Here is a 13,672-nt window from a genome sequence, read left to right on the forward strand (position 1 = left end):
CTAATGTCTATGATTTTGTCCTAAAACAGACAAAAGCAGCTAAAGCACATTTACGAAACTAGAACCAAGGTCTGGTTGTTTATTTTAGCGATACACCTTTTTCAGATTTGAGTGGAATTTAGTATAAAATTGGACATTGGCCAAAGAAATAAAGATTATGTGCAATTAGTGCCACCGTTCAAGAAATGGAAATAAAAATAGACTAACTAGACTCAACCAAAGCTGGTACATAACACATTTGGAAAAGTCTTTAAAAAGTATATTTTTCTCTGGTCGTTTCCCATATTCTTCTGAGTACTTCTGAAAAAGATAAATGCCTGGTCGTCTCTGATGTATTTTCATGGTTTCTCGGGCTAAGACAAGAATAAATTCAAGTTTATTCAGTGTTTGAAAACCACAAAGTAGTCTAAATAAACTCAAGTCATTTTAATGCTGCTCTCTGTATTCGTCACTTTGCTTTTTCTGAGCCTGCTCATGCACGAATGTCAAGTATGATGTCATTCAGCACGTTTCACTGGAAAGGACGGAGGGTATTCAGAGCACGAGGCACTTTGAAGCTTTCCCAAAATGACTATCCTGTAAAAAGACTCAGCCAACCCACCTCTCCCCCTGCTCCCTGTCTGCCTCCTGTCTCTCCCTCACACACACACACACACACACACACACACACACACACAAACACACACTCACAGACACAGACTGACAATGGGTTGTTTGTGAGGCCATTATCTAGGAGTGTCAAGTGGCCAGTCTTGAGTCCATCGTGCCACACTCCAGCCTTATCTGGTCAGACGCCAAAGCTCGGTCTGTTCTCTCATCTCCATCCTTCTTCCTCCGCTGACCTGCTCTCCTATCAGAGCCTCCATGAACAGCAGAAAGCTTTCTCTCTTCATTACATCCGGCAGTATTCAGAACTTGAAACGGACGCCACACACACAGTCACAGGATAACCAGTATACTAATAACAATATTATTTAATTTTTAAAGAAAAGACTCAACTTTAAGTGTCTTCTTCTTTGCTATATTACATTTACTAATTACCTAAAAAACACAAAGGTTATAGTTTCACCCCTGTCTTTGTGTTTGTTGGCTGATTTGCTTGAATCTATCTTTTGAAACAGATTTTCATGAACCTTGGTTGAAAGGCAGGACATGGGCCAAGAAAGAGTTAATTATGTTTTGGTGTGGATCCAGATAAAAGGGGCGGACAATCTCTTTTTCTGACATTTTCAATTTTCTCCTGATGGACATTATTCCATCCATTTTTTCATGATGGAAAAACAATCTGGCATATTAAGGAAACTGATATTTAAGCATGTGAGCAATTTGGTGCAGCTTGATGGAGTTTGTGGGGACTGATTGGCCTCCGGGGAAATACACGCTCCATTCTAGGTTGTTTGTTAAATTTATGATCCGAAGCGTGAAATCTTAAGAAAAGACACATATCAGTAAATGTTGTTTAACAACTGTGAGAAAGTGGGTGGCTCTATAAATAAATCTAAGTGATAATGATGCTGACGTCACAAACAATCAAAGGCAAGAGACACACACGTTCCATGTTACGTTCATGGTCAAAATCTATAGCTTATGACACATTCATGGGAAATCAAATGGAAGTGAGTCACACGAGCATAGCGGGTCTGTGGGTCATCACAGGTTGAGTTCGATTCCCTGGCTAGTGCCTCAGAAATCACCCCCAACCAAAGTCTCACTTCAGAAAAACATCCAGAGGTCCGCCAGCTAATGACAAGTGCTGATAGGAAACCACCAGACAGTGAGAGCCCCGGAGACGTCTTCGTCTATAGAGCTGCCAACGCGTCTCCGAACACGAGACAATGTGGAACGCAGCAGCTCGGAGAGATTGTTTCAACTGGTTTCTTTCAGCTTGGGTTCAGAGGTTTCGGGGGGGGGGGGGGGGGGAGTAAACCCACGTTCATCCTGCATCAATTGACACATGAATGGAATTGAGAGGAATTGGAGGAGAATTAAATGAACCTGCAGCTGAATCAGTCGTAACGAAGCGATACATCAATTCTTATCTACACCAACAGCCTGGATGAGACAGTTTCCCTGAGAATCCTGAGAGATCGTTTTGTTTGCTCCAGTCTGAGGCGGAGCGTTAATAGCCTCATCAGTTATTCAGACCCATATTAATAATGAAACAAATACCACATGATAACAGCAGCTGAAACAACAGGCATTTCTGGATTGCGGTGAACTATTAGGGACCCAAATAGCAGCTCTATGGTTCCAACAGAAATTGTCCTTTGGTGAATCTCTGGTTCTTTCATGAAAAAGTAAAAAGTTTTGGAATAAGAAGGTGAGAGAATTCAACTCCAACAACCACTTTGGCAGGAAAAATCCACCAAATGAGCTTTAAAATCACTTTCATGCCTCACTAACAAACTGATTGATTAAAGTATCTGACTTTTTTAATACTTACACTTGATTATATCCTTTTGTTTTTGACAGAAAATAAATACAAGCAGATTCTTTAGAGCTGTACTCTTCCATCAGGCTGCTGTTTTCATTTGAAACACTCAGAAAAACTCACTGTACACACTCACTCAGCACCACACAGTAACAGTACTGCGACTATAGGTAAACAGACATATAAGAAGGTGGATTTGCCATTTCGCGGAAACATGAATCCAAGCGAATAAATCTGTGTCAGCTGGATTAGTTAATAAACCGTTCGCTTGCAAGATCTTTAGATCAAATTTTAAAAGGCGGTGATAAGCCAGCCTTGTGTCACAATATTTTTAAATACACAATCTCAACCACATGTGGAGCTTTTTCATTGCTTGGGCTCTCCTGTGTTAACATGAAAATACCCTGATGCACAAAGCCTCAGACCTCGATGTCATCCAACACCTTCAGGATGAACTGCGATTCAAACCCTATCACCCAATATCAGTGTGGGACCTCACTAAAGTTCTTGTGGCTGAACGGGAGAAAAACATGGTGGAAAACTAGAAGGAAAAAACGAACACACCCTTCTTCCAAGTTTAATGGAAATCCCTAAAGTGGTGTTTGTGTATTCGTGTAAACAAACTAATGGACTGGAAGCTGAAAACGCAACATGGAAATGAGCTGATTCTTCAAGATGCAACGATCAAAAGTTCTTCTTTTATTTTATTTTTGCTCAAACTGAACCTCCACCTTGCTCCTGCTGCAGAACGACTGAAAAATCTCCTCCACCTCTCGTCTCGCAGTAGCACACGGGCGTCAGGTGGGGTTATGGAAAGGTCTTGACAGATTCTGGCTCAGTGGGATTCCTTCCTCCCCTCCACCCAGCAGCACCTCCTGCATTTATTGATCTTTTTTCCCGCTACTCTGAAACATTTTTATCCCACAGATGTCCGGCGATAATAACATTGGCCTCTCTGTATCAAATACGGTTATATCCACGCGTCCTGGCACCTGTGTGTGTGGGCGTACAGTTGAGAATATATATTCAATGGCACGGGAATGCAATTGCCATTTCTCTACCAAGTGTCCCTTCTCGTTGTATGCAGCAGCAGCACAGTCAGGTTCTTACAGATGCTTGATATGACTATGGAGGTTGGTCTATTCTGTGAACCCTGATGTAGAGCGGGATGTGATGAAGTGAGAAAAAGACAAATGAGGCCACGAAGGAGGAAGGCTTCCTCCAACACTGTCAAAAAACAAGCTGCTGCTGGGAATCACATACACATGCACATACATAAATATCCCCTCATGCTCACAAACAGGCTTCCATGCATACTGGCCATTCATGCATATGCAGCGATGGTGAGGGAAGGCTGTTAGGATCTGCAGATGCTCAGTCCAGACAGGAGGGGAGCGCTGTCATCTGATGACAAAACTGTACAGTTGGTTGACTGAGGAGCACACTCTCTAAAACACACACAAACCGACACATACACACATCCTTCCTCCAACATCCTCCAACTCCCCCGAGAAAAGTGCACGTTCAGCCCACTCAAGACTCAATGCCCTGTGTGGGTGTTTACGCGGGGGATCAACAGAAAGGCTCCCAAGTGTCAGACGCCCCTTCCACTCACCGCCTCCGAGTCTTCAAATCCATGTAGGTACAAGTTATCGTACATGGAGGAGGGAGATTCCAAAAAGCAGCTTTTCGATGCAAAAATTATTTAAAAAAGGGGGGGGGGGGTCAAACTGCTCCAGAGAGGATGGATGAAGATGATGATGATGATGAGTACGGGAGGGTGACAGAGCCCAGCAGCCGTCTCTGTCTCCACATGAAGGTAGATCCCAGAGCAACAAGACCTCACCGGAGCAGCAGCAGACAGGGTAAAACGAAAAAGGTGGAGCCCTGTGTTTTCCCGCTGCTGAATTGGATGCTATTGCCCCCGAGACGAGCGAGTGTTGGTTCTCATTATAAGGCAGCCTGCTTGTCCCCAGAGGCTTAGCAGACCTGGCATTTCATCTGCCTTCCAAGCTCAGATCACACAAGCCTATCCTCCCTTTCTCCAGCACCGTCTGATGACAGAGATGGGATGCGGGCTGCTGATTGGCCGGCGGATGCTACGCCTTGGCTGGTTGACTGTAAGTGAGGAAGAGGCATAAAGGGGAGGTGGAGAGAGGCAGGGGGGGCAATGGGGTCCGCAGCCTGAGAGCATCATTAACCAGCAAGCTTTGAATTCAGAGTGTGTGTATGTGTGTGTCTGTGTGTGTTTGTGTGTGTGCGTGTGTGTCTGTGTGTGATGCTGATGCTGCTGCTCTGTTACAGCTGCTCGTGCACGTCTATAAAATCAATCTGTGGACGTCTGTTACAGACAAACTGATCATATAGGAAATCAATCAATGAAAAGCTGTAGATTGATGCCTTTATGACCACAACTGTTAAACATAATCACTGAATAATGGAGAAGTGTAAAGATGTATATGATCGATTCTTAGTTTATTCATTCTTGAGGGAGCTCCTAGTGATTAATTCCCTCTTTTACCAAACATTTATTTTAATTATCATGGCCTGCATGTACTTTTCCTTAAGTTACTGTATGAAGGCTTTTATTTGATTAATACAAAGATGTTTTCAACTGTGATAAAAAATTATAACAAAAACAACTGAACATTTTTTCAGTATTTCTATAATTAAAGTTTAATATCAATGTTGGTATTGTTAAAAGTTATTACTATTATTATTATTTTGGCTGTGTACCTTTTACAAAGAAAGTAATAATGTGTATTTATTTTTTTAAGTATTTCTAAAATAATCAAATATAGATACATTAATCCAACTGGTATAGTATGCTTGTAGGCTCCAATACAAACTGTGTGATTATGGTTCCTGTGTTCTGTCTTCAAAAATAAATAAAGAACAACAGCGCCCTCTCCTGACAAAACACGTTACAGCAGCTCAACCTCCTGCCGATGCATATTCTTCAAACCTGCTTCAGTTCTTTTTTCTTAGTTTTTCTTCCTGTACTACAGTCATCAGATATTATATATATTATTATCAAACTTTAGGTTAATGGTTAGGGTTAGGGTTAGGGTTAGGGTGTTTGTGAGTGAGTGAGTGAGTGAGTGTGTGTGTGTGTGTGTGTGTGTGTGTGTGTGTGTGTGTGTGTGTGTGTGTGTGTGTGTGTGTGTGTTTGTGTGTGGGTGTTTGTGTTTGTGTGTGTGTGTGTGTGTGTGTGTGTGTGTGTGTGTGTGTGTGTGTGTGTGTGTGTGTGTGTGTGTGTGTACTTAGGAACTCCTAGTAGACAAATAAAGAGAAAGAGAGAGAAGGAGCTTATTGGGTATCTCATAATATACAGGTCAACATGGGATTCTGCAACACTTTGGGAGCTTCATTCAATTCAATGTCCAGCTTCTGGAGCCAACACCCTGAGAACAGGTCTACAGCGCATCACAGAGCCAACACACAGACACAAACTACCTATCACACTCACATTTATGGACCATTTAGAGATGGTGATTTGAGCCGGGAACCTTGGTAGTAAAGCAAATTATTTTTATTTGAAGAATTTGTTGTTTATATTTGTTTTATGGGATTTTAATTGAATATCTTTTTAATACATCTAAAACAAAATCAGAACTCTGACAGGGAGATGACAGGGATTTATTTTGTTGTATTAAATACGGAAAATACCATATCGATTAGTAGAAGCATAATGAATAAAAATCATGTGATTACATGTACAACACATCCGTGGACACTCCAGTGTTTTACTATTCACTATACAATATTTGTATCAGTGTTAATTTCGTTGACGAAGACTATGACGAAAAATATTCGTTAACGATCTTTTGTCCAAATCTATTTTAACTTTCGTTGACGAGACGGAACGAGACGAAAATGTTGGTGGTTGACTAAGTCACAATAATTGTTTTAAATATCATCGTATCAGGACGTCATGAATTATCAGGAGCGGGTGAGTGAGTGTGTGTGTCTGTGTGTGTGTGTGTGTGTGTGTGTGTGTGTGTGTGTGTGTGTGCGCGCGCCAGATAGCGCACCGGTCCCGAGGCTCCGCCCCCCGCCCCGCTCACTCGCTCAGAGATACAAGATCAGAGCTCGTTCACGTTAAGCAGTCGCTCAGTGACTCACCGGCTGCTTCTTAACTATGGAAACAGTGAAAACACAGAGTCTCTCTCGTCTCAGCTGATCAGAGATCAGCGCAGCAGCTTCTTGATCAGAGCAGAAGCTGCAGGTGGTTCTTACCGAGCTTCAGTTTCTGTGTTCGCCTCCAGTCTGTCCTGCTCTCGCTTTTTGTTTTCACATTTAAAACTAAATATATATTTTTAAGCTATTAGGCTGCAGCTATATGTTTTTATTTATTTCAAAAGAAGAAAAGGAGTTAAATGTGACTAAAACTAGACTAAAATGTAATTCGTTTTCGTCGACTAAAACTAAGAAGGATAAAAATGACTAAATGTGACTAAAACTAATATGCATTTTCGTCAAAAGACTAAGACTAAGACTAAATCAAAAATAGCTGCCAAAATTAACACTGATTTGTATAATATTCACAGGGTTACTTTCTTGTGAGAAGTTTTAATCAGAGTGACTGGAGGGCTAAAGTTCATTGTGCCAGTTGTGACAGCAATGTCCATACTCCTGCAGTAGTGCTCTGCTGAGTTGAGCCATGTGACCTACATAAGAGGGATTAGCAGTGTCAAGACGCCGCAGTTTTATCAGAGTCTGGCTGAAAGCAGAAACTAATTTTGGTAAGGGAGCTTTGCTGCTTAATGTTTGAGTGATTCAGAAATTAGACATTTCTGGGTGGAAACTGTATCTTATTTTAAACTGGGCTTTCAAATTTGTAAATCTTTTCTTTTAATTTAGCCTCTGTGTTTTTTTCCATCCGTGTGCAGCACCGTGTCAGACAGGTGCTTTATAAATAAAATTGTCTTGCCTTGTGAGCATCTAGTGTTTAAATAAAGAAAGTACTTCCTGCTGAAAAGGGAGCGGAGCTGCAGTTTCCTGCTCATCCACCTTCCGGGCCCGACCCTGTTGTTAAAGGGCACCCGTTACCATGGATACACGGGGAATCAAAAGAGAGCCACTTCTCACCTGATGACGACCGCACCGGTGATGACACATCACAGCGGGGGTGTTAGAGAACTCTATGAGCATGTTGCAAGGAAAAGTAACCAGTCTGAGGGAGTAAGGAAGTTGTTCTGTCTTCAGATTTATCTTTTGACATTTTGATTGTGTGTCAATTAAAGATGTAGTGGACCATTCTATCAGGGACTGAGCTACAGTCAGCAAGTTATTTTTAGAAGTTTAAGTATATTTAAAAGAAAAAGGAAAAAAAGTTCATGTATACATTAATACAAATATATGTGTGTGTGTACTGTGTATTTATATATACTGTGTATGTGTATGTATATGTGTAGGGGAGAGCGAGGTAATGTGAGACATCGGGTAATGTGAGACACCCCCTGTAGGCAACGGAACACATTTGTGGTCATGTGAATATTATGTTTTCAAGCTCCTCCCATTCCCCCCTCGCCATGAAGGAGAAGTTGGTGCTGGTGCTGTGGAAAGTATGTTTTTTCACAAAAAGTAAATTTTCTTGCTTTGAACTAAATCAACTGTTGTGTCAAAATAAATTGAATCAGGTAGAACAACTTATATCATACATGTTGTTGAACTTCCAACATATAAAACCATGTGATTGATGCTAGCTGAAGATTAGCCTGAATTGCTAAGAGATGTAGTTTTTTCTAAAACGGTGTCTGTGGGGTAAAGTGGGACAAATGCTTTGGGGTAAAGTGAGATACTGTCTCACCATGAAGCACAAGTTAAGTTTAGTCTTAAACATATTTTAGTGTTGTATTACATTATGTATGTTTTATTTTTAATGTCATAAACATTGTAGAAAAGCCATCATGCCAAGAAACTATACACCAGGAAGACAACCTGGGGCCAAACACCCCTCACAGAGATGGAGAGAGCAGCCGCTGAGGTCATTCAAGGAAAGAAGTCCTTGAAAAAAGCTGGAAGGAATAGAAATATTGATAAGACAACCCTCAAAAGATTCATAAAGAAAAAAGGGAAAGTAAAATCAGTAGCCTGGGGTGCAGTAGCTGAGGCAAAGAGAATATTCACAGATGAGATGGAGGAGGAGCTTGCCAAACACTTGAAACAACTAGCTGACCAGTTCCATGGCCTTGCGCCAGTTAAGTGCTGTGAACTGGCATTTTAATACGCAGAGAAAAACAATATCCCTGTCCCTGCCAATTGGACAGAGATACAATGTGCAGGTAAGCTAGGGTGTGCAAGAGATCACATGACTCATAATAATCATAAAAAGTGCTTAATTGACCAATCCCCATGATTCTACTAGTCCGATATTAGTTTTGGAATGTGTGGTTGTCAATCTAGCTGTCAGGATTTTAACTATTACAACATGTGTTGTTATGGTAGTTTTAAAATGGAAAAGGTAAGTGGACCACTTTACCCCCTTGATTTCTCTGGTCTGTCTCACTTTACCCCTTAGCTGGAGTAAAGTGGGACACAAGACCACTTTTTTAAAAACAATCATATTTTCACTGCCCTTTGTCCTGAAGACATTCTGATCATTTCTATTGCTAGGAAACATACTGAATATATTGGGGAAGGTGTAAATTTGACTGATATATCATTTTAGCTCGCCTAGAGGGGAGCAAATGTAAAAAATGTCTCACATTGAGTATATGAATATGTACTGTAAAAAAGTATATGTATATGTGCATGTATAAGTAAATATTCTGTATATGTATATGTGTAAATATAAGCTTATGTACTGTATATGTATAGTATATGTATATTAATATGTAAATGTATATATTTGACCTGTAATTCCTCAGTACTCAGATACAAGCAATAACACTATCATAAATCACATCTGGATAGATGACGGGGGGGGGGGGGGGGGGGGGGGGGGCTTTGACCTGATTTATTTAGATTTGACATCAACAGATCTCCTCAGAGAGATGTGTGGTTTTGGCACAGGCAAGAACATGATGGAGGATTCGAGGTCATGGAGAAACGAGAGAGCCAGTAACAAAGAAAGGAAGAAGACAGCTGGGTGGAGGTAACCAATGACAAACCACCATGGTGTCGCTGAACGGCCGCAGTAGCCTCAGTTCCCTTGGTTACTTGTTAGTGGGATGTCAAAGTCCAGGCTAAGCCCCTGCCTGTATTATGAATTACAGAAGGGACTTCATACAGGATACCATTTAGAATTTGCTTAACAGCAGCACATGTGAGAAGAAGAATTAAACAGGCCCTCTCCTGATGAATTAAACATGGCTGCTCGACGCCTCCTGAGCAGCTGAGCGGACTCAATTCCCAGGCTGATACAAATCTGGGCCATCGGTTCCCTTAACTACACAACAGTGAACAAAAGCACATCGTCTGACCTCCTGTGCCTTTCTTCACTTCTCACTTGACGCTAAAGTCCGACTTGTTTAAGTGAGACTGAAGGTTCAGGAACGGCTGAGGATTGAGGTCAGAAAGCAGCAGTGGTGCATCAGAGCCGGAGCGCTCGCTTTCTCAAGTCTCTGAGACTTTGGGACATTTCTAGCCCAAAGACAGAAAAACCCACCTGCTCAAATAATTTCTGTACGATGTGCTGAAACACTTTACATTCTGGCTGCGGAGGTAGAGCGGTTTGTCCAGTTAATCATGTTCAGTTTTACATTGTACTCGGTATAATGTGGACTTGTTCAGTCTCAGTTTTATTTAGTGGGACATTGTTGAAATTAGCCATGTTTAACTCGCTCCAGCCAATTTCCACTGATTAGAGATGTTTTTGAAATTTTTATATTGCAGTATTGAAAGTCAAATTAAATCTATCAAAGCATAACTTCCATTTTTGCTATTTCATGAACTCAGATCAGATCCATATCAGCCTTAAAATCATTGTATCAGTCAGATTCCCATATGCTGACGTGATCATATTAGAGCTAAAAAGGTTATGATAGGCAATATGTTTAGAACTACTGCATTTTATTATGTTGATATAGTTAAAAAGCTGTTGTCAGCTCCAGATTGTTGAAAGGAAAGCGACGTGTGACTCACCTGTCTGAGGATGAAGCTGGTGGACGTGGTGCTGCCGTCGGACCTCTTCAGTCGGCTGCGTCTGGAGTAAGTCCCTCTGTTTCCCTGACGATGTTCAAACAGACACAAATTCACTTCCTGTATTTGTGACCCTGTCATTGTTGCAGCTTCCCCGGAATTTATCCCTCACTGTCTTCATAAACTTGCTCAAGGGCACCTTCCGTACAGCAGCCCCTATTTAACCCTGCGTCGCGGCCCCCGGGTTCGGCAGAGCTCTTTTTCCAGCTGCCTCTTGTCCTTTGTGATGACCTGATTCTGTAATCTTCATCGGGCTGTCCTGCACCAACATCCATTACACAGACTCATGATGTCTGACCTGATTTCACAGGTAGTTTGTTTCTGTGCCTGACGAGCCCGTAAGCAAACACTTCATCTGATGAGGAATGATGTGAAAAACCAGGAGGTGAAATAAGATAAATTACTTTTCTATCTCTGTATCGGCCGCATGTTGTCCTCCTGAGGCCATGGAGCACGTCTGGGGTGAAGTTCAGGCTTTTAAACTTCCAGGCACAAAATAAAATGACCCCTACAGTGTTTTTATCAGGGGATGCAACAAACATTTTACTTTACTCACTGTCAATATGACTTATTATATTCATTAAGTGTTAATTCCACCAAACTGTGAGAAAGGCCCGTCACTGTTCAAATTACACATTAACTCCTGCCCTAACTGTACAGCTCTTTAATTCTTGATGACATATTGTACATACATTTTTACATCTTTCATTATTATTTCATAACTTTCACATAAGATTCCGCTCTTGTATTTTTAATATGTATATACTGATAGTACTTGATTTATCTTTCCTACCTATTATGTCCATTTTCGGACTGATGTCGATTTTTGGCGGCGGATACCAACATCAATATCAGGGGGTTACATTTTTTGTATGATTCCTTAGATGAAGTTATCAAACCCTAATGATAAAGAAATGTAATCGAGGCTTGATTTTACAAAGTTTACATTTTATTATTAATAACTATACAAATACAACCAAATATATAGAACTTACGTTAAGAAATTAAACATAAATGTATAACTTTTCTGCATTGTTTATTCTGTAAAATAAAGGTTTTCATATAGGAGCATATCACCAACATATACGCTGATACTGAGATACCTATAAATAGGTTTACATTAGACGTCGGCCGTGAACATGGCTTATAAACTTGATTCAGATTTCCCAAGGTCCATAAATCCAAAATCCAAAGATGTAACAGTTTGAACTCGATCTCTACATATTCGCTTTTTGCGTGACTGATTTACAGTATATTCCTACTGGCACTATAACAGTTAAATAAATATTGATTAGCATCCGTGTGTTCAATGTCTTGTATCGCAGCTTTTATGTAACCTCTCATCTTTTCCTCATGATTTATGCAACACTGCCGTTTCCCTGCAGGATTGATTAAGTATTTATCAAACTATTAGCACCGGACACAGTGACCATATCTTTCATATGATGATATGAATCATATTGTCAGACAGAGTGAGAGTTATTCCAGTATTCAGTATTTCTGCTTACCCTCCAACGTTGTGGTCAATATAAAAAATCCATAGCGGCCCTGATTGATGGCTCTCCGGGTTTGGCTTCAATATGGTGACACACATTGATCCGTCAGGTATCTAAATTACTGTATCTACCAACAGTGTGTATATTTCTCATAGAGCTTTACCAATATGTCAGTTGGCAGATAGATATTGGCCGATATGAACCTTTCACAGACATTTGGTTATCAGTGTTCTTTGCCAAAATGAAAACTATGTATTACATAATAATTATTATACATAATTAATTTTCAATTATTTGGTTGTATTTGTGTTAAAGTTATCCAAAATAAAGTTATTGGATACACATGTCAGATTACAGTCATGTTTCTTTCTTTCTGTCAAACTATCTATCTATCTATCTATCTATCTATCTATCTATACAGCAAATTTAGTTTCAGAACTCAGATCAATTTCTTCGTAGAAAGTGGCCTGGGACATTTCATACACCATGAGAGGAACTCCATCAGGAGCTGTTAATTGTTAACTGCGATGATGTGTTTAATTAACACATCATCTCAGGTTTTTGAAATCAGCACCTGATCACTAAATTAATGGAAACCCCAGGGGCTCGTTAGGGAAGATGAAGAATTCAGCTCCAGATAAAAATAGAGGGAGCAATCCATCAAGAGAAGAGGAGAAGAGTAGAACAGGAGAAGAGGAGAAGAGTAGAAGAGGAGAACAGGAGAACTGGAGAACTGGAGAACAGGAGAACAGGAGAAGAGGAGAACAGGAGAAGAGGAGAACAGGAGAACTGGCGAACAGAAGACGTTTGGAGTTTGTATTTTCTCCTCCTACCTGGAACACAGGCTTCTGCAGTCCCTCTCCTATCCCATGTCGGGTGTAGATGTGCCGGGACATGTCCGCCAGCTCGTCGGTCCAGGGCGGAGGCTGCCGCTCGGCCCCGCTCCACTGGAAGTGCTGCTGCTCGGGCAGCGGACAGGGAACCACCGCGGGCTCCAGCTCAGCTCCGGGTCACCGCAGCAGCAGCAGAGGACGGAGAGACAGAGAGAGACAGCGGGGAAGAAAAGATGGCTCCGGCTGCTGGAGAGGTGTCCTGCTCGTGTCTCTGCAGCAGATGAGGATGGAGACTGTGTTTGCTTCACTTCGGATCCTCTGCTGCCCCTCCTCCATCCTCCTCCATCCTCCTCCTCCATCCCCATCCTCCTCCTCTTCCTCACCCATCCACTCCATCACACAGGACTGTGGGGCGCCTAAGGACAACAACCACACGGCAGGAGAAAATATTAACAATATTAAAAACAATAATAGTTATAAGAGTAATAGTAACCATAATTAAAATTCTAATAATGATAATTCTAATAATGATAGAAGAAGAAGAAGAGGAAGAAGAAGAAGAAGAAGAAGAAGACAATAGTAAAATACGTTTGTTTATGTCACCTTTCACAGTGCTTTAGTAATTTGAAGGCTGAGTGAAATGTACTAAATTGTATATGGAAATATTAAATATATAAGCCTCACACATTAATTCGAGCTCATTTAAAACCCATTTAACAAATATACGTGTATGGTTTAACTTGCCTCCAGTTTGTATGTCTTCTACA

General features: G+C 41.0%; 1 protein-coding gene across 2 annotated transcripts in view; it reads right to left on the reverse strand.

Moving 5' to 3' along the window:
• Positions 1–12,968, reverse strand: part of cacnb4a (calcium channel, voltage-dependent, beta 4a subunit) — a 30,089-nt gene extending 17,121 nt beyond the window's left edge. For both annotated transcript variants that reach the window (XM_053440300.1, XM_053440299.1), the window contains exons 1-2: positions 12,906–12,968; positions 10,520–10,603 (exon numbers count right to left, since the gene is read on the reverse strand). In XM_053440300.1, coding sequence (XP_053296275.1) covers positions 10,520–10,603; positions 12,906–12,968 — 147 coding nt within the window. The remainder of the gene's footprint in view (positions 1–10,519; positions 10,604–12,905) is intronic.
• Between the last annotated feature and the right edge of the window lie 704 nt (positions 12,969–13,672).

The sequence above is a fragment of the Pleuronectes platessa genome, chromosome 14 (assembly GCF_947347685.1).
Source record: "Pleuronectes platessa chromosome 14, fPlePla1.1, whole genome shotgun sequence".
Classification (NCBI taxonomy): Eukaryota; Metazoa; Chordata; class Actinopteri; order Pleuronectiformes; family Pleuronectidae; genus Pleuronectes; species Pleuronectes platessa.